The 20,810-nt window shown below is 50.3% G+C and overlaps 1 protein-coding gene across 10 annotated transcripts in view; it reads left to right on the top strand.

Annotated features, from left to right (window-relative positions):
* Positions 1-1,429: 1,429 nt before the first annotated feature.
* P4HA2 (prolyl 4-hydroxylase subunit alpha 2) overlaps positions 1,430-20,810 on the top strand; it is a 35,434-nt gene continuing 16,053 nt past the window's right edge. For 2 of the 10 annotated variants that reach the window (XM_078004098.1, XM_078004100.1), the window contains exons 1-8: positions 1,798-1,893; positions 2,395-2,530; positions 10,965-11,064; positions 11,763-11,859; positions 12,264-12,415; positions 15,563-15,700; positions 19,089-19,328; positions 20,284-20,477. In XM_078004098.1, the coding sequence (XP_077860224.1) occupies positions 10,983-11,064; positions 11,763-11,859; positions 12,264-12,415; positions 15,563-15,700; positions 19,089-19,328; positions 20,284-20,477 (903 nt within the window). In that variant the 5' untranslated portion in view covers positions 1,798-1,893; positions 2,395-2,530; positions 10,965-10,982. 10 annotated transcript variants of the gene reach the window in all.

The following is a 20,810-nucleotide window of genomic DNA, read 5'->3' as shown; positions in this document are numbered from 1 at the left end:
AGAAGAGGGAAATGGAAAGCCTAGACTTGAGCTTTGAGGAACACCCAAACTTTACTAATAGGGAGAGGACGCTGAAGAAGCTTGAGCAGAGGTGGCCAGAGAGGATGAGGGGAAACCAAGGGAAATCAGTGTTCCAGGGGGGCAGTGGCCATCGCTGGGTGTCAAACACTGCTCGGGGCCCTGGCAGATGAGGTCTGAAGAGCAGCCCGTTGAATTTAGAGAATGGAGGCTATAGTTTATCGAGACCTGGTTTGGTGCTGTTAGGGAGCTAGAAGGCTGACGGCAGGGCCTGAAGAGTGGGAGGGACAGCTCTTTTAGGGCCTGAAGAGTGGGAGAGACGTGAGGATGAGGAGACAGCTCTTTCAAGGAATTTTGCTGTGGTTGAGAACAGAGATACTCAGTGGGGTCGAATGAGGGTTTTGTTCCCATAGCAGAAACTTGAACACATTTATAGGCCAATGGGAAAGATCAAGTTGAGAGCGGATGGTTGAGCCTTCAGGAGAGAAAAGGGATGATCCATGGGACAAGCTCCAGAGAACAGGGAGATGGAAGGAAGCTTCTGTGGATGTAGCAGATGCAGGAGGGTTTCTGTGTGGTTTTAGCCGAGCTCGGGCCGGTGGCTGAGGCAGGCAGGAACAGTGGCTCACTCATGTTTTATGTGTATTTCCGTGTGCGTGCTCTTGCTTTCCCCAGGTCTGGGCCGCCTGCCTGGCCCGTGTGCCATAGGGAATATCCACACTGGGGCCGGGCGGAGGCTGGGCACCTCCCGCTCTGGGCTTGCTCCCTGATGAGATTCTCAGACCGTGTTTCCCCTCATTCATGAGAGGAAGGTTCACAGAGCAGGCGTGGGAACTTGCCTGGCCGCCAGGGCCTCCTCCCGCTCAGGCTGAGGTTTACTGCATCTCTGTCCTTATTGCCTTCTAGACTGGATTGGCTCAACCAGGTGTCCACTCTTTTTGGCCCATGGCATAAAGAAGGGTTTGGGCAACCCAGTGTGCCCCAGGTTGTTACAGCCCCCCCTGGCCCCCCCAGCCTTTGATGGGTCCCCTTCTCATGAATCCATCACCCATGCACATGCCACCAGGACTGCCTAAACCAGAGCCTGGGACTCTCTGAATCCCTCTGGGAGCTCGGTCCTGGGAATGGGCCTCCCAATCTTGGTCTCCAGGGGCTGGGCCCCAGGTCTCTAGTCTTCCTCAGGGTCTTCTCCACTGGTTTGCCTCCTCTCCTGATACCCAGTTCCTAACCGGGGTGACCCCAGCCTTCTGTAACAGCCTCCCTGTGGTAGTGCTGGGAAGAAGGGGCCCGTGTACCCAGCAGGGTCCCCCAGGCAATGGGCATGAGCGCAGACAAGGAAATCCGTCAGATTCCAGGGACGCTTTCCCTACAGCCCCAGCGCGGGGATCGGGTCGTGGCGACCTTTCCAGGCGCCCAGGGGCTGGGGAGGAGGGCGGGCCAAGGCCCGCAGGTGGGGGGCGCCAAAGCCAGGCGGGCGCGGAGTACGTGCGGCGGGCTGCGGGCGGCATGAAGGGCGCGGGCAGCCAGCTCCGGCTCCAGCTTCACGCTCCGGCTCCCGCTCCCGCGAGGTCGGGTAGCCTGGGCGTTCCCAGGGGTCGCAGAGGACTGCGAACCCCGCCGGAGCCCCGGGAGCTCGGAGCTTGGACGCAGTCGGGCGTGTGGAGCGTGAGGTGGGGACGTGGCGGCGGCTCAAGTGGGCGGAGCCCCAGCCGCTGCCGGAGGCGGAGTCGCCAAGGGAGGAGGCGCCAAGCTAACCGGGCGACGCCGTGGGAGGTTCTGGAAACGCCGGGAGCTGCGAGTGTCCAGGTGAGCGCCCGGCCCGCTCAGCAGCCAGATCAACCCCAGGGCTGGGGCGCGGGCTGGAGGCGCCAGGCGGTGCGTTCTGCCCGCGCGGGGCTGAGAGGCGCCGGGGCCGGCGCCGGGGCCAGGGCCAGGGGTCGCGCCGCTAGCCGCCCGCAAAGCAGTCCGGGCCGCAACGCTGCGCCCTCCGCCCTGTTTCTGCACCCGTCTGGGTTCTTGTCTCGCCGCCTGCAAGCCTTCCCGAGCTCAGGGTGGTGAGGTCAGCGGCGCCCTTCGTGCAGTCCCCTCGGCGGTCGGGCGGGCCTGGGAACTTGGCCGCCCTTCCCTGTCAGGCTCCCGGGAAGTGGCGGCCTGACCCCGGGCTGCTGACTGTTGGGAGCAGGGGTGCGGCGTCCGCCTGGCCCTGAGGGGCCGCTTCATATTGGCTAGGCCCGTTTTGCACCCTCCCAAGGGCTGGGAGTCCGAGGTCTTGTCCTGGCAGGGTCCAGCTTGGAGCCCATTAGATGGGCCATTGGATCAGAAAGTCTTTTTTCCCCCAGACATCCTTGTGGAACCTGCGTTGTTTTTCCTTGGCAGCTGCGGAGACCCGTGATAATTCGTTAACTAATTCAACAAACGGGACCCTTCTGTGTGCCAGAAACCGCAAGCAGTTGCTAACCCAGTGGGACAGGCGGATTGGAAGAGCGGGAAGGTCCTGGCCCAGAGCGGTGTGGTGAGCGCTGTGCTGGAAGGGAATGCGGGCTGTGGGTACTTGCTGGAGGACTGGCTGCCTCTGGCCAGGGGACTTTCCGGAAGAGGTGACCCATGAGCTGGAGTGGTCAGAGGAAGGCTGGCAAAAGGGCACTGTGGACAGAGGAACAGCCTATATGAGTGGGAGCAGAGACCTTGGCCAATGCCATTCCTTATGGCATTGTAGTGGAAGCAAGGTGATGGGGAAGGAACACTGTAGGGGATAGCTGTCCACGGACGCTGTCCACAAGACCCTGGAGTGAGACGACGTGCCTGGTACTGTGCCGTGCATGTGTAAGATGCCCAGTTGGCCCTCGCAGCATGAGCCTGGATCAGGACACTTGCTGCCTCAGGTATTGCTGGGCAGCCCACGTGGGCCCCTGGCCTTTGTGTTTTATTTGACCCTTTAAGATGGTGCAGGAGGATACAAAAAAAATTGGGTGTGGTGGCGTGCGCCTGTAGTCCCAGCTACTCGGGAGGCTGAGGCAGGAGAATCACTTGAGCCTGGGAGGCAGAGGTTGCAGTGAGCTGAGATCGCGCCACTGCACTCCAGCCTGGGCGACAGAGCGAGACTCCATCTCAAAAAAAAAAAAAAGAAAAGAAAAAACAGATGATGCAGGAGAGCATTGGGATCCCTCTCAAGACTGAAACTGTTGTCTTTTGCTGTAGAGTGACACCCGAGATTTGTGCTTCTTGATCTAGACTACCTGGGGCCTCACAGCCTCAGCCCGCTTGTAGGAAATCCTGTCCTAAGAGCAAGGGCTGGGGTTCGTCATTTTGTGACTTGGGGCATTCTTAAGTATCCCAGACTTTGCAGAGATCCATTGTCCACCTAAGAATTTATAGGATGTTTTTGGGATCTGCTGCTTGTTCTCAGCCTATATCTCATCTGACATTAATCGGTTTCATAATTTAGTCTCTGTTAAATGAACTCGTATTTCCTTTGGCTTGTACTTAAACTGCCCCTGAAGTGTCCAAGGTGCAGCCTCTCACTGTGGTTCTGGGCCTCAGGGCCCAGTCTCTCTGTTTGCTTCTCCCTACTCACAGAATGTTTGATCTTTGAATTCTTTTCTTTTAGAGCCTCCTTGTTCTTACACAGCAGAGTGTCCACTGTGTGGCCCAGCCAATGAAGCCACGTAGCAAGGATGGAGTGAGTTGGCTGGGGGCCTCATCCCAAAGATGCTGTCATACTGGATCACCCTAGTTCTTTGAGAGCTTAGCAGGCAGACTTGGTGACAGCTTAGCTGAGACACTGTCTGTGGCATGTGATAGGCCCTTGTATCCTGTTGAAAGCTCTGCATTGGGGTACTCTAGACAGCGCTTACTTAGTCACTGGTTTAGATTGGCCCCAGCTGATCTCAGTTCATCCCTTGAGTGCCTCCTGCCTGTTTGGCTTCTGACTAGAGCATGCCTGGGGCTGGAATGAGGGAGGAGAGAGAAGAGGTGGCTGAGGCACTATTCTTGCCTGTGGGTAGCTCGTACTCTGAGATTGCTGCTTCATATTGGCAGCTGGCCATGTGCCAGGGGAGGAGCCCAGCTGTGAGTGCTCATCAAAGGAAGAGACTACGTGGGTGCAGCTCCAAGGAATGAGTCGGTTGAGGGAATCTAGGGTCTCCTCATTTCCTAAGAAGGCCTCCCTTTTTCACTCTGCCCTCCCACATCCTTGGGAGAGTCTGAGACTGTAAGCAAGGCCTTGGCTGATTTGTGGCCACGCTGGCTGATAGTGTGCAGAGGGCTAGGAGGTGTGTCCCTGGCTCCTGGGGTCTGTCAAGAGTTTACTATTAGGCAGATGGAAGTTGGCAGGAAAAGCTGTGATGCAAGTACGTGCAAGCCCAGCAGAGTGCTGGAGTGAGAGTTAAACTTCGGGAAAGTTGCTCACATCTAACAATTTGGAAGTTCCTTAGGGTAAGACATCAGCCTGTCCTGGAGCAAAGAGGGTTGGAAGGTCCTGTGGTCTGTGGGCTTTGTGCTAGGGACATGGAATGAAGGATAGAAAGACAGTTTTTTTTTTTTTTTTTTCCTCAGAGCAGAGGGGAATGAAAAGTCTGGATGATTTACTGGAGCCCTAGAAGAGAGTTCTTGTTCAGTTGGTGTCATTGCAGGGCAGAGGATTAAGTGTTTGGGTAGAATGCTCTCCAGCTCAGATGGAATCTGTCTGAACCTGGTAAGAGGCCAGCATCTGCTCTGGACCTCTTGGGAAGTGCTTGCTTAGAGTGTGGACTATTTTGTACCTGGCACTCTGAGGTCCAGGGTGTAGTGGAGATCCTCAGGCCTGGGTACTTGTAGGAGCCTGGAATGAGCAGGTCAGAGGCATGTAAGTGTGTGAGATCCTAGAGTATTGGTCGAGTCTTCCGCCTTTTGCTAGAGAACATTGCTTGATGAGCTTTAGAACCAGTGATTGACCAGTTCCAAGGTTATCCCCTGATGATCAATGTACTACATTATACCTGATTCCAGTCTCTCCTGAATTAAATGTTTCAGCTCTTGTGGCGCTCCTGGGATGTGGAGATCACCCAATTTCTGCCTTGTTTGCATCTTCACTGTTCCCTAGTCTGGACCTTCTTTCTCACCCGGGAATCAGCTGACTTGGGCTGAGCAGCTGGCTTTCTCAGGTCCACTGATGTTTCTCTGCTGCCCTTGGTACTAATGATTGACATAAATTATGCCTAGTGTGGGGCTACCTTCTAACATCTGTCATCACATTCAGTCCTCCAACAGCCCTACGAGATATAGGTCCTAGTATTGTCTCTATTATATACATGGGGAAACTGAGGAATCCTATAACTTGTCCAAGGTCACAAAGCTGGGAAGTGGTATAGAACTGGGGTTTAACTTTTAGTATGTCTGACCCTAGGGCAGGTGTGCCTGTCCATTCGACTGTACTGCCTTGCCCTGAGCTGGACTGGCTGGTTATTTGTGAGTGCTGTCTTGTCTAAGGTAGGAGTGACTGCCCATCTGAACTTAAGGGACCATGGTGCTGTTTTCTGGGTCCATGTTGCGTTCCTCCCTCTGGTGAGATTCAGCCAGGGATGTCATGGACCTGCTTTATGAACCTTTGGTGTAACCCATGATAAAGTCCTTAACCTGGGCAGGCATGCTCTTCCTGGGCAAAGTGTGGCTCCCCTGTTTGGGAGTCCATTGCACTTTAAGGTAACAGATAGATTACTGAGTAGGACTGGATGGCTGCAATATCCAGCAGAGTGTGTTTTGTGTTTGACTCTTGGTTCTGTCATTGATTTGTTGTTAGATGTCAGGTATGCAGGAAACCCTCTCTCAGCCTCAGCTGTCATTTGTATCTATCTTATATCTGAAATGGAGGTAGTTATCTAGCTTAGGTGGTTTGGGTGAGAATTAGATAATAGAAATGAAAGATTTTTGGAAACAAATAGTGGTTATCTCAGACTAGGTTCCCAGGAAACAGCCTGAGACAGAGCTTAAGTACTTAATGCTTTATTGGAAGGTGTAATTGCAGGGCAGCCAAGGTGAGGGAAAAGTGAGGTGCAGGCCTGTGTGATGGCTCGGGCCGTGCGATGGCTCCCGCCTGTAATCTCAGCACTTTGGGAGGCCGAGGCGGGTGGATTGCCTGAGGTCAGGAGTTTGAGACCAGCCCGGCCAATATGGTGAAACCCCGTCTCTACTAAAAATACAAAAATTAGCTGGGCATGGTGGCACACGCCTGTAGTCCAAGCTACTGGGGAGACTGAGGCACGAGAATCCCTTGAACCTGGGAGGTGGAGGTTGCATTGAGCCAAGATTGCGCCACTGTACTCCAGCCTGGGCGACAGAGCGAGACTGTCTCAAAAAAATAAAAGGAAAAAAAGTGAGCTATAAAGGAGGATGGGAGGTGGTGTTTTAGCAAGCTGGCTACCCTGCACAGAGATGTACTCGGTTACCCTATGAGGGCCCTTTGGTAGCCACTGGGGAGACCAGTCTGGTACTTCAACAGTCTGGAGATAGTGAGAGGAGCCAGAGATTCTAGCTTGGGCCTGGATAGTCTACGCCACTGAGCTGAGGCAAAGTAAATACCCTGGGACCTGGGAGATGGGTGAGACCAAGAGGTTGCAAGGTGGGACATAAGAGGCATCCAATATAGTGGTATATGGATTTTATCCTCGAGTGTAGTTCCCTTTTATGAGTTAGTCTCATCCAGACTGCCAAGTCTCTGCCGAGACTGTGACTGAAAACCCAACTTGGGTTTTGCATGTCAGTTTTAACAGCCTTCTCTGCTACTTCATTGTCTAGTTACTGAAGCAAGACTTTGTGGTGGTGTTGACGGTACCCAGGTGGGAAAGTGGAAGTCAATCACTGTTCATGTACCAGATAGAGAATGTATGTGGATAGATACAGATAAACATCTTGGCTTTATTAGGTTCTTGGTGAAGGAGAATATTTTTCACATAAAGTAGTTGTTGAAGATATGAAACCTGGCATGGTGACATGAGGCTGGAGAGGGCAGCAGGGCCTGGTCACACAGTCAAAAGGACCCTTTGGGCTAAAGAGTTTGGACTTTATCCTGATGGCAGTAGAGAGCCAAAGGAGGGCTTTGATAAACCATGCTGGCTACTTTGTAGAGCAGAGGTGGGAGGAAGGCCAGATGAGATGTGGAGAGGCCAGTGTAGTGGGGGCCAGGATGGCTGTACGGGAAGTTAGGGGTGGCTCAGATCAGGGTGATGACTGAGGCTCAGGAGAGTAGGGTGCCTCCCATACTTGCCTAGGGTGCCGTGACAGCAGCTTATGGGCCTGAATGAACATCCACATGCTTTAGTGGCAGGGTCTCCTGGAGCCTCTGGATCCTCTTAGGCTGAACACACAGGTCCTTTCAGCTCTGTTATCCTAGAGTTGGGGGTGGTGGGGAGCCATGTCCAGTTAGGTTTTCCCCCTTCATAGAAGGCAGGCAGCTTCTTGTTCAGTGCCAAGCAAGGCCAGTTTGTTCTCAGCAAGCTCATGTTCTGTCTCTAGGCTGTTAAATACATTGTTAAAACTCAAGCTGTTGCATTTGGGTTGCAGCTGGGAGCTTGGCAGAGGGTCTGCCTGATGAGGTAAGGAGAGAAGCTAAGGACACTGCTGGTTTGCAGCTGGAAACATCTTTTCATGGCCATTTGGCCAGATTGTCAATGTCTTTTCCAAAGATCAGGCTTGGTGGGACCTCTGGTGTATGTCTTGGAATTGCCCTGTGTTTAGAAACAGTGCCAGTCGCCTGATGGGTGACTCACTGTTGCTGGGATGTTGGCAGGTTTTGCAGGACCTCCCTGTGGGGGTCCAAACACTGGGGCTGGCAGGGCCCCTTTGGAGTCTATTTGAGAAGGACCTGCTTTGTTTTCTTTACATTTTAAGCATATGATAAAATAATTTTAAAAATTGCTATAGAATTTCTTGTAGAAAGAGTAGAGAAACAAATAAGCATAAAAATAAAAAGAAATTATTTCACCAAGATAGAGCCAGACGTATAACTCTTTTTTTGCATCTCTCTGTATACACACATACATTAATTTTTCCGTACCAAAATGGAATTATAGAGTACATATTATTTGGGGCCCACTTTTCTCACTTAACAGTATGCTTTGATCTCTCCATGTTGGTATATAGTATTCATTCTTAATATACTCCATAAAAACTCATTGTATAGAAGAAATGTAAAATCTTCTATTGTTGTAGTTTCCTAATTTGAACAAGTCTGAGGTGAAGTATTTTTCATTGTGTTCCTGGTATGAGACAGGCATCGTTCTAAACTCTGGGCATGCAGCACAGATAAAACTCAGTATTGGTTTTCTGCTCAAGGCTGGTGTCACTTTGTTTTTCATAAAATAGAGTTTGACATGGTTCACCTCCAGACATATTCCACTTGGATTTTGAGGGTTTCTGGCAGGGCTTTTGGCAGCACTGGACACTTTGTAGGGGCACTCAGCAGGTACACATACTTTCGCCTACTCTGTCTTAAGCTGTGGGCATAGTTATAAGATGGGATGGGGATTGGCCTTTCCCGCATTGTGGGGCACAGTCCCTCTTGGATGCTGCCTCTTCCCAATCTAACCCTAATTAGAGGACTTTTTGTGCAGAGCCTTTTGAGTTAAGGGGCCCAGGCTTGGGAGAAATGGGGTAGGGCTCCAGAGTACCCCTGCCTGAGATGTCAGTGTTGATGTGGTAGTCTGGGAGCTGCTACTTGGAGATGCCCAGCTTTCCAGGCTAGCAGAGTTAGTTATCCACTTTTCCCACCAGAGCAAGACTTTGCAGGCTCTTGGTAGGCAAGTCATCTGTGATTACCTGTGATTCTTTGAGGCTCTGCCCAAACCCCATCTGTAATTCTTTGAGGCTCTGCCTCCAGGCTGAGATTCAAGAATGCGCTCAGTCTAAGCCAGATCGCACATTCCAGAGAAATGACAGCTGGTATTCATGTAATGAAGAAACCTGGCTTTTCACTGAGTGCTGTGAGGTATGAACCATAGATGATAGGAGCAGAATGGTTTGAAAGGAATGGACAGACTTCCTCCCTGGAATTTATCTGGCCTCTAAAAAGGTATGCAACTATAGCTGGAGAGACACCTGGGGAGAGATGCTGGGTTCCCCACTTCCAACCATGTCTGGTTTGGAATCCTGCCTGAGCTCTGTTCTCCCACCACCCCAGCTCTGAGGAGCAGTCAGGTGGTCCCTTTCTGTTCATAGATACATCCTCCCAGCTCTATGTTTTCACTGTCCACTCCCTACATACATACAGAAGGAGCTGAGCCTGAGCCAGTCAAGTGTTTTGAGGAACAAGGAACAGACACTCAATCCCTTAGGTGTAAGGGGCTTGTGCAAGCAAAAGAGAGGCCTTCTGAAATCCTGGGATAGAGAAGACAGTATAGTAAGGCCTTGAAGCAGACCTGTGGCTAGAACCAGGAGGGCCTGGACTCTGCCTCAGGGCTAGCCCAGGCCTACTCACTTTCTCTGGATGACTAGCTGCTCTGACTCCCTAATGGACTGCTCAGCACAATACTCCCTACCCTGCAGCAGGTTCCAGGTTGAAAGATAATTGTCCTGTGTGTCTTGGGACCCCTACACCTAGACTATGACAGGAAGACTGTCAGCTCTGCAGACATTTGGCATAGGCATGAACACATGGGGCCATTCACTTATTCTTTCCTTGTGATAGAGGATCCCATTTGCAGATGGGAGTTGTGGTTGGCCTTCTCTGAGCCTAACCTGGAATCTCAATGGATTAGGATTTCTTCTGAAAGAGTAAGATGAGGAATGGTGGGTGTGTCTAATCAAGTATGGCAGGCAAAAAATTGATGAACTGGCTTTAGCTTAGACTTAGAATTCTGTCAGATAAGGCTTATGTTTTTTTGGGAAGCATTTGTGTTTCCTTTGTTTTGCTTGTTTTCTCTTAGTAGATTTCCATTTGAGCACTCTAGTAGGGTGCTTAAAAGCAGGGCAGGAAGAAGACTGGCAGAGCTGGGGTACAGATGGGTGCTAATCCTCCAGCACAGTCTAGGCTGCATGGCTGAGCTGGGAAGACGACATCTGAAGCTTCTGTTGTGGACTGAGGGTTACTGCCAGTGGGGCTTGTCTCAGGTTGTGCCTATTTCTGGGCCGATGAGAAGACAGTAGCTGGCCCCTTTCCCATGTCAGCAGCCCAGCCTGAGGTTTTGGCCATGTGTAGCATATTCATTTTTGTATCCTGAGTGCCTAGATCAGTGCCTGGCATCTGCAGGTCTTCAGTAAATATTTGTGAATGAATGGTGACGGGCCAGTGAGGACAGTGTCTGCCAAGGAGCCTTACTACAGGAAGAACACTGTCTGCCCAGGAGACTGTCTCCCCTGACTGCTCTTTCTCTGGCAGGTGCAGACTGGGAGGGGTTAGTTTTATTTCTCTTCTGGCTGGCTATCTGTTGTACACCTTAGTTTGGGTGTTGGTACCCTGGAGGATGTTGTGTCAAATTATCTTTCTGTTATTATCTCTCGTGTAACAGTACACGAGAGCAGTACTTGTGGGCAGGTACTTGTTCCCTAGAACCTGGCACTGTCCTGGCATATGTCTTGGAAGATAAGACAGAAACAAACAGCAGTCTGTGAAATAAGAAGGAGTGGGCCAGAATCTTGGACTGATAGACCGATGGAACCAGAGCTGACTATACCCCGCTGTGATTCCACCTTCCCATGGTACAGGTGGTTGCTGGGAGTAGAGAGGATGGGCTTTCTGCCTTGGGCATATGGCTTCCCAGAGCAGCGACCAGAATTGAGCACACATCACTGGCTGCACGCACTTTGTTCTTTCTGCTGTTTATCCTTTTTAGCTTCTGTGTGCTAGGCCAGGATTTTGGTATGTTTGATTATGTGTATCACATGGTATCTGCATATGTGTTCACATGCCTATATCTCTTCACCTAAATTACTTTTTCATTTTGTTGATCCAGTGATTGTCATTGAATGCCTTTCAGACACTTCCCTCTGTGACCATGAAACTCTGGGTGTCTGCATTGCTGATGGCCTGGTTTGGTGTCCTGAGCTGTGTGCAGGCCGAATTCTTCACCTCTATTGGTACGTGCCAACAGGACTGTCGTCTCCCTGACACCTTGGCTCACCTTGGCCACGGATATCTCTGGCTGCAGCCTGTTCTCATTTAGAGTGGGATAGCCTTAATAACTGGTTTTGACCAGTTCTGAGAAGAGTGAAACTGGCAGAGTTGCTATTTTTCCCTATACGATCCCAGTGATCTGGTTGTTCAGGAAGCCAACTGTCTGAATTGGGTCTTTCTCCCTGGGAAGTGCAGGCTGCACTTGGGCTCTCTGGTCTTTTTGACCACCTTGCCCATGGACCAGAGAGTGGTTCTGAGCAGCAAATCCTTTGTATCCTGAGGATCAAGCTTTTCCTATCCTTCTGACCTGAAGTTCAGAGCTTTTTATCCTGTGATGTGCCCCCAGGATATCCATGCCTGAGTGTCACGACCAGCTATGTAACAGTTGGAGAATGAGATTTAGGTCTACTTCTTGAGTGACATCCAGTGCATTTATCTCAAATGTCCCACTGGTGCCTCTGCCTCTTTCTCTCTGAAGTTGGGAGATAGGACCCCATGAGTGCCTAGGCCCCCTTTAACTCCAAGTCCCCATAATCCCCAGAGATCTTACATGTTCTTGTCCCAGGGGACTTGCTTCTGTGCTGGTATTCTGTGCTCCAAGGAAGGAGGCTGGACATCCCTCTTCTGTTTCTCACTGTTGCCTTTCTTCTCTCTCTTGCAGGGCACATGACTGACCTGATTTATGCAGAAAAAGAGCTGGTGCAGTCTCTGAAGGAGTACATCCTTGTGGAGGAAGCCAAGCTTTCCAAGATTAAGAGGTGTCCTAAGTCCCCATACCACCCTTAGTTGGCCCTCCTTCCCTTCTGCCCCCCAAGGAACAAGGAAGCCACTCAGGGTACCTATTAGAGGAAGCCCTTGAGAGGGTGATGTGGGGCTGGCCTGGTTACTTCATGTCAGTCCTTGAGAGGAGCTAAGTGCATGGGCTAAGGAGTCACCGTTTATTTTGTATTTAAGACCTTTTCCCTTAAATTGGGGGCCCCAGCTCTTATCTAGATTAAGGGGCTAGAAGTATCTGTGGGGAGTTACTGTATTCATTTTTCATTGCCTCTTGATGAGAAGGGCCCTAGCACCTGGCACCAGGGAATTCTCACCAGAGAAATTATCACAGGTCAAGACCTATGTGGGTGGACGCATTACTCTTCCTTTTCCTCTGGTTCCACAGCTGGGCCAACAAAATGGAAGCCTTGACTAGCAAGTCAGCTGCTGACGCTGAGGGCTACCTGGCCCACCCTGTGAATGCCTACAAACTGGTGAAGCGGCTAAACACAGACTGGCCTGCACTAGAGGACCTTGTCCTGCAGGACTCAGCTGCAGGTGAGGGATGGTGAGCAGGTGCTTGAGTGAGCCCATATGTTCGTGTGCTCATGCCTGGGCTGTTGTGTCTGAGCCTGTCTTGGGTCTGGGTGTTGGTGGGCAAGTGCATTATACAAACAGGACCCTGCTGGTCTCATGGCTCTCTCCCTTCTCTGTGGGGACCTGGAAGTTGGCTGTCCTTGGTTTTTAACGTCTAATGATGGTTAGTTCTTTTTTTAGCGTCCTTTTTTTAGTGTCTGTCTTTTCTTATTTTTTGCTAATGACATTTTTCCGATTATACTTTAGTGATACATGTTTATAGAAAAGTTGGAAAACACAAAAACAAGAGAATTATAATTCTTAATCCAATTGCCCAGTGGTGAGCATTATTAAAATTATAGTTTTTCTACCTATGCATATACATTAAAAAAATGGAACTATACATACATACCAGGGCATGCAAACTCAGTTGCTTGAAGGGACAAATGAATTTACAAGTGTCAAGTGGGCTGGATGGTGGGACCAGGGCAAGTTGGGGAGCATAGGTCTCATCTAAATTCATTCCTATTCATATCTTTTACAAACAAAGTGTATCTGATGGTAGATTTGTGACAGAAGAAAAAATTCTTTCTGAATTTCACCATGTTGGCCAGGTGAGCTTCTTTATATGCTATTCAGTGTTCCTCTGCAACGTGGTTTTAATGTCTGGATAGTGATTACCTATCAGATGGTGATAATCTGTCATAATACTGTCAAATGGATCAAGTAATTGGATATGGGATTTTTTTTTGAATTATCAGCACCTTTTTACATATTTCTTGGTGTATACTTCTGATTTTTTTTAAGGGTAAATTCTTAGAAGTCATATTTATAGGTCAGATTGTGAACTTTTTCAAAGCTTTAAACTATACTTGATGCTTTTGTTGTGATAATACTTTTTATGCCCTAATACTTTCCTGTCAATAAGAAGAGATGGTAGGGTGGGCCTGGAGGTGGGCTCTCCTAACTCCTAGCCCTGGGTTTAGTCCTCTGGACTCACTGCCTTTTTTTTTTTTTTTTGAGACAGAGTCTCACTCTGTCACCAGGTTGGAGTGCAGTGGCGTAATCTCGGCTCACTGCAACCTCCGCCTCCGGGTTCAAGCAATTCTCCTGCCTCAGCCTCCTGAGTAGCTGGGACTACAGGCACGTGCCACCAAGCCCAGCTAATTTTTTTTTGGTATTTTTAGTACAGACAGGGTTTCACCATGAGTTGGCCAGGATGTTCTCGATCTCTTGACCTCGTGATCCACCCATCTCAGCCTCCCAAAGTGCTAGGATTACAGGCGTGAGACACCATGCCCAGCTGCCTTTTTTTTTTTTTTTTTTTTTAAAGGGACAGAGTCTCACTGTATTAGCTCAGACTGGAGTGCAGTGGCTATTCACAGATGCGATCGTAGCACACTGCAGCCTTGAACTCCTGGCCTCACGTGATCCTCCTGCCTCAGCCTCTTGAGTAGCTGGGACTATAGGCACAGAGCCACTGTACCCAGCTCTTCACTGCCTCTTTTCCCTGAGTTGTGAGTGCTGATTAACTTCAGACTAGCTGTCTCTCTGGCTGAGACATTTTAGCCCATGTGGCCAGACTGGGTTGGGCTTGGGGGCAGGGTGGCCTCTGGAGAGGGATTGGTGAGCTCAGCCAGGCTGGAGCTGTGCCCAGTGAGCTCACTGCCTCCAGAAACCACGTCTGCCTTTCCCAGACTCCCGCCTCTCCGCCTGGGCCTGCAGCTTGGGACAGGCTGTTCTGCCTGCACGGCAGGAGACTAAGCCTACCCAGATGACCTCCCCTCTCCAATCTTGTTCTCCACACCCTACACTCACACCATCATCTGGTTCCTTTGGAAAACCTTATGATTACCTAGAAGGAGTTAGGTCAGGCCCAGAGAATAATTGGTTGTTTTCATCTCTGACTTTTGAGTTCTTGCCCCTGAAATGAATGGGGCATGCTGACAGTGTGGCTTTTCCTGGCAGCATGTTCCCCTACCCCCACCCCACCAGATTCTAAACTCTTTAGAGTCCCTGACCATGTAGCTATGAAGACAAGGAAGGCAGGGTTACAGCTTCTTGGTCCCTGTCCCCAGTTATAGCTGGAAGTGGATGTTTAGGTCTGAAGTCATAGGTGGCAGTGGATATAGCTGCTCTTGGGGAGAAGTTGGGGAAGGAATGGCCTTGTTCCCCTCTCATTTCTCAGCTTAGAGGCAGAATTGAAGGCCCTAAGTCACCCTGGGAAGGCTTGGCTCCCACCTGGAGCCCTGGGATTGTGGGAGGTACACATCTTACTTTACAGCTAGGGCTTGGAGTCCCAGAAAAGCCTCCTTGGAGTACTTCTGTGGTCAAAAGCTCTCCCAGGCTTCAGGCTGTGGTCTTGAGCACCATAACTGGAGAGCCCATGCCCTGAACTCATTGCAGGTCTGAGTGGTGGGAGTACAGAGGAGAATAGGCCCACCATGGTCTCTCAAGGGACTGACCTTGCTGGGCTGGTGCAGCCCCACCTTGGTCCTTGGCCTGTCTAGGTGGTCCCTCAGCTGTCAACCTAGGGGGAGGGGGATGACCTCCAGGACTTTCATCATCACCTTTCTGGATGATAAGTGCCAGTGGTCAGTAATGAGTGGCCAGCTCGGCTTCATTAGTTAACTGTCATTGTCCCTTGGACTCCTCAACTTGAAATGTGGGCTGGAAGTCTGTGTTTACCTGACTGGCCCAATTACCCTGGATCAAGGTTTTCGATGGGATTCATTTTCCACTGAGTGGTTGACAGTTCTTCCCTGAGTCCTCTCCTGTGCTCTTCTCAGTTACCCTCTCTATCCTCTGTTACTTCTGTCTCCACCAGCTCTGACTGAATGCTTTGGAGCCAAGACTTCTAGACTCCTAAATATTAACTAATATGGGGGGCTGTTTCTACTTAGTTCCAAAGAGCAGCACGGGCAGTAGGTACAGTGAGGACTAAGAAAGGAAAAGTCCCCATAGACTAGATCAGGGACAACTTCCTGGTGGAAGGGGCAACAGCCTTTGAGGGAAGGGGCGGGGAAATTTCACTAGCCAGAGACCCTCTCTGTGGCTGCCTCTCTGGTCCCAAGTGGAATTCTGCCCCTGGATCAAGGGTAATCTCTTGTTCTGACTCTCATTTGGAAGGTTTTATCGCCAACCTCTCTGTGCAGCGGCAGTTCTTCCCCACTGATGAGGATGAGATAGGAGCTGCCAAAGCCCTGATGAGACTTCAGGACACATACAGGCTGGACCCAGACACAATTTCCAGAGGGGAACTTCCAGGTAACTCACCACTCCAGGCGTTGCCTGTCCTGCATGTGTCTCTTTAGTGGCAGGACAGGTTGCAGCCACCACCGACTTGTGGCCTCTACCCTCAGGTGCACCTCTGGTGTACCTCTTCGCTCACCATTTTGTGTTGGACTCCCTCTCCCATGACAGGTTTCTCCCTCAGCCACTGCCCTGCCACCTCCTTCCATGTATTAGCCAAGGCCCTCTCCTCTCGTGTCTCAGAGAAAGCCAGAGTTGCTGCTCAGGAACCCCCTCTGCCTCTGTCTCCAGAGCACCGCACAGATCTGCATTCAGACCTGCTTCCTGTCTCCCACCCTCCAATGTCTTTTCATCTAAGACTGATCTGGGCTTAGTGTCCCCCTGTCCTGAGTCTTCTTAGTTACAGTCTCTGCTCCTATACATTCTGTCTCCACCTCTCCGGGTTCTACCCTTGAGCTCACATATAGGCTCTATTCTTGCTCATCTTACACTTGCCTCCCTCAGTATCTGAGACTCTTTTGAGTCTTTGCTGCTGATCCATCTCTTCTTCCATCCTGGTTAGGCTACTGGATAGAGTAATCTACACTCTATCCACTTTCCTGGTTCCCATATACTCCTGAACTCACAGTATCTGGCCTTTTTCCCCCCTGTTCACTGATCCTATTCTTGCAAGGTCATCAGTGGCCACTTGGCTGGTAAACGCAGAGAACAAGGTTCACACATAATGTTCTTTAACTTCACAGCAGCATTTGACAGATGGATTGCCTCATTCTTCGTGATATTCTCTCCTCCTTTGAATTCTGGGATACTGATATCTGCTTCTCTTTTAGCCTCTCTGGTCATTTTCTCTCAAGTGGCCCATCTCCCACTGACTTCCCAGTGTTAGTGTTTATAAGAAGATGTTTTGAGGGCTACTGGAGACCAGTAAACCCAGCGATTCACTGTGTGAGGCCCATGCAGACCCAGCTTATTCCAGCTCCAGAGCCCCAGCTGCCCACTTTAGACTCCATTAGAGAGAGGGCAGTTCAGGGCACCTGCAAGATCTGTTCACCCTGTAGCCTGGAGATTGGTTGCTTGGAGAAGGGAACCACACCCTGGCATTGACCTCTCACATTCACTCAGCAAACCTGTGAGTGTCCTGAATAGGGATATGGAGCAGAAGGGAATTACTCCCTAGGACTCCATCCTTACCTCATCTTCTCTCTGAACACCTTCCCCAGGTGAGCCCCGCCATTTCCATCATGTGAGGTGGATGACATCCAGATCTGTGTTACCTGCCAAGGTTTGTCTCCTGAGCTTCTAACCAGCGTAGACAGATGCCTTTGGGACATCTCTACTTGAATGTTCCATGGACTTCTCGAACTTCATGTGTCCTGAACTGAAATCCTCATCTCCTTGTGAACACTTTACCTTCCCCCTCATCCTTCTATCTCAGCAAAAAGGACCTCCATCCTCTGGCTGCCTAAGCCAGAATCCTAAGGCCTATGGATTCTACCTCCTTCTCTCATGTCTTCTGTACGTATCCCCTGACTCCAGCCTCACAGCCACTTTTTTCTCAATTTGATTATCAAAATACCATCCTGACTTGTCTCCTACTTCCAGCTCACTGCTTAAGACCATCCTCCATATGGTCTTAAGCACACATTTGTTCACATGAGTTCCTGATTACTATGCTTAATTTCCAAGGCTACACCCAAACTCCTCCTGTGTGTGATCTTTGGAGTCCTGTATTGACTCTATTTTCCTGGCTTTCTTGCCCATTGTACTCAGCTTTGCCTATCACTCAGCTCTTTTGTCTCACCCCTCTATAGGAATACCTTTACCCATGTCAGCTGGGCTACTCCATGTCTGATTGCCTATCAGCACTTAGCTCAGCTGTCACTCTCCCAAGTGCTCTCCAGGGAGCAGACATTCGAATTGGCTTCTAGGGAGGATGCTGAGTGCCAGGGAGCCATTCTTAGCATTTTTGGCATCTGGGAGACATGTTGATAATAGCTACTGGTCATTAGCATCCTGGGGATCATAGGAGACATCTTCATATGTCATCTCATTGAATTCTTGGAACAAGCTCTTTAAAATTGATATTATCTTTATTTAGAGATGAGAGGACTGAGACTTAGAGAGATATGGTATCTTGTCTATAGTCACACATTGGTGGGCGCCCTAGTGAGGCCAACACAGACCTAGCTTAGTCCGGCTCCAGAGCCCCAGCTCAGTCAGCTATGTTACTCTGCCCCATCAATGCAGGTTCCTGGGCTTGCAGAGCCAGAGGAGACCTGTGGAGAGGGACAAGGGGCTCCAGGAGCCCCCTCATCCCTGGCCTACCTAGGGACTTCATCTTGTGTTTACTCTCCCCAACTTCCTGTTCCTCGTTATTGGTTCCTGAGCCACCGGGGTGAGCAGACCCTGGTCTCTGAAGCATTTAGCCTACTGTGTAGGGGTTTCATTCTAGGCAGAAAGAGCCTTCTCTGAGTTCTTTTGTGTCAGCCATGCCCCCGTTGCTGTTAATGGGGCTGTGGGGAGTCTTCCTTGCTTTCCAGGGAGAGTCACAGCCCCTACTTCCCCTCCATGGTATCTGCTTTCTCATTATTCTCTGAGGAACCGCACACATAGTCTTTCCCATCTTGAGCCCACCCTAAATCCTGCATCTTTCTATAGCTACTTCTTCATATTGGCTTGAAACTATCTTCATGGTCACTTTCTAGCACTCCCCCTACAGCAGATGACCTTTGGTCATAAGACCCACTGAGCTGATACTCAGCAAGGTCCCTGCCACTTAACAGCCAAAGTTGGCACTGCAACCTTGGCTCTTGGCCTCCCTTGATGTCTCTCACACCACTCCCGCTCCCTCTGTTCTCCTGTCTTTAGTTCTTTCTCAAGGTTACTCATTGTCTGTTCTTTCTGGGTAGGTGTTCCCTGGAGCTCTGGGCTCAGCCATCTTCTCCATTCTTTCCTTAGAGTTCCTGCAAGCAATTTTCCTCACCCATGGCTTGGTTGCCACCTAAATTTATATTTTTTATATTCAGCTAATTTTCCCATCCTCCAGACTCATATGGCAAGCTGCCCACCAGACATCTGCTTCTCTGTGGTCCACAGGACTTTCCCATTGTCCTCAACGATGCTTCCTGGTGGGTTTTTGGGGCTCCCCCTAAAAAGGCCCCTTCCCACTTGGGAGACGGGGAATCTGAGGCTAAGAGGTTGGCTGTGAACCCCAGTCCAGGGCAGGGCCATCTGTCTGTGCTCACTGTGTCAGCGGCCCTTTAGGATATGCGGTCTAAATGTCTGATGGGGTTCTGCTTGGTAGTGCCCCCCATCCAGTGGCCCAGGCTTTCCTTGAAGCGGGAATCTCTTTCCCTAACCCAGAGGCTCTTTGGAGCCTGACAATTTACTTCCCCTGCTGTAGGAACCAAGTACCAGGCAGTGCTGAGTGTGGATGACTGCTTTGGGATGGGCCGCTCAGCCTACAATGAAGGGGACTATTATCATACGGTGTTGTGGATGGAGCAGGTGCTAAAGCAGCTTGATGCTGGGGAGGAGGCCACCACAACCAAGTCCCAGGTGCTGGACTACCTCAGCTATGCTGTCTTTCAGTTGGGTGATCTGCACCGTGCCCTGGAGCTCACCCGCCGCCTGCTCTCCCTTGGTAAGGAGATTCTAGGGGAAGGTAAGATGGGAATGGAGAGTGGCAGAGGAACTGCACTGTGCTGGCGTCTACCTGACCCCTCTCCTGGGACTGAGTCAGTTTACCCTGTCACTTGGCCAGTGACTAATGCATTACTGACTTTAGGTCCAATCCAGCTTCTTACTAGCTCCTTACCCACCTCAATCCTGGCCTTAGCTTTGCCCAGTCGCTGATAGATACACTCAGGCCTGTGGCACTTGTGGACCTTTTTAATAAGGACTCTGTATTACGGTGTATCTATCACCATGCAGGACTACACAGGGTGGAACCTTTATTGCATCAGGAGCAACCCAGGAGTCAGAATGTACTTTAGGATTGCTACAGTGACAAACAGTGGCGGTGCTATTAGAGGCCTGAGGTCTAATAGTCGGACTTAATATGGCATTGATAGTGCCTTGTGCTGTTGAACTGAAGAAGGCCAAAAGCACTGTGCCTTTAAAACTCATCTACCTCTTTTTTTTTTTTTTTTTTTTTTTTGAGGCGGAGTCTCACTTATCCAGCCTGGAGAGCAGTGGTGTGATCTCAGCTCACTGGAACCTCCGCCTCTGGGGTTCATGAGATTCTCCTGCCTCAGCCTCCCAAGTGGCTGGGATTAGAGAGGCACATGCCCCCATGGTGTATTTTTGTTAGTAGAGATGGGTTTTCACCACGTTGGTCAGGCTGGTCTCGAACTCCTGACCTCACGTGATCCACCCGCCTCAGCCTCCCAAAGTGCTGGATTACAGGTATGAGCCACGGCGCCTGGCCTCTGTTGGTTTTTCAGTTACGAACAGCATACTCTGGTTAGATGCTGTGGAAGGTAGAATGCAGCATGCAAGTGAGCTGCTGGGAGAGAAACCCTTACAGAATAATTTCTCTAAATGACCTAACAGATGTTTGTGGTTTCCTTTTCCTTCTCGTTCCTTGCTTTTTCTAGACCCAAGCCATGAACGAGCTGGAGGGAATCTGCGGTACTTTGAGCAGTTATTGGAGGAAGAGAGAGAAAAAATGTTATCAAATCAGACAGAAGCTGAGCTAGCAACCCCAGAAGGCATCTATGAGAGGCCTGTGGACTACCTGCCTGAGAGGGATGTTTACGAGAGCCTCTGTCGTGGGGAGGGTGTCAAACTGGTGAGATGTGTGAGGGGGGCCAGGGTGCCAAAACAGGAGACCTGGACTCTGGCTGTGGGTAGGCAGGTTTGGGGAAGGTGTTCTTCATTCTGTAGGTACTTTTTTCAGTATCTCCCCCAGTTTTTCATGGCATCTGTGAGGCTGACATGTGGATATTCTCTGAGGTAGGAAAGGAGACTGTCTCCCCTCATGCCCCAGGTAGAGTGTTGCTCCTCTAAGTTACCACTGAGCTCACCTCCTTACCCCAACGTGTCCCACTTTTTGCTTCACTCACTGTTGTGAAGAAAACGATGGGTGGACGTACCTCAGGCCCCAAGAGAAGTCATGGTATAA

This window comes from Macaca mulatta, chromosome 6, assembly GCF_049350105.2.
Source record: "Macaca mulatta isolate MMU2019108-1 chromosome 6, T2T-MMU8v2.0, whole genome shotgun sequence".
Taxonomy (NCBI): Eukaryota; Metazoa; Chordata; class Mammalia; order Primates; family Cercopithecidae; genus Macaca; species Macaca mulatta.
The sequence above is the reverse complement of the archived record's forward strand: the minus strand, read 5'-3'. Positions and strand labels throughout refer to the sequence as shown.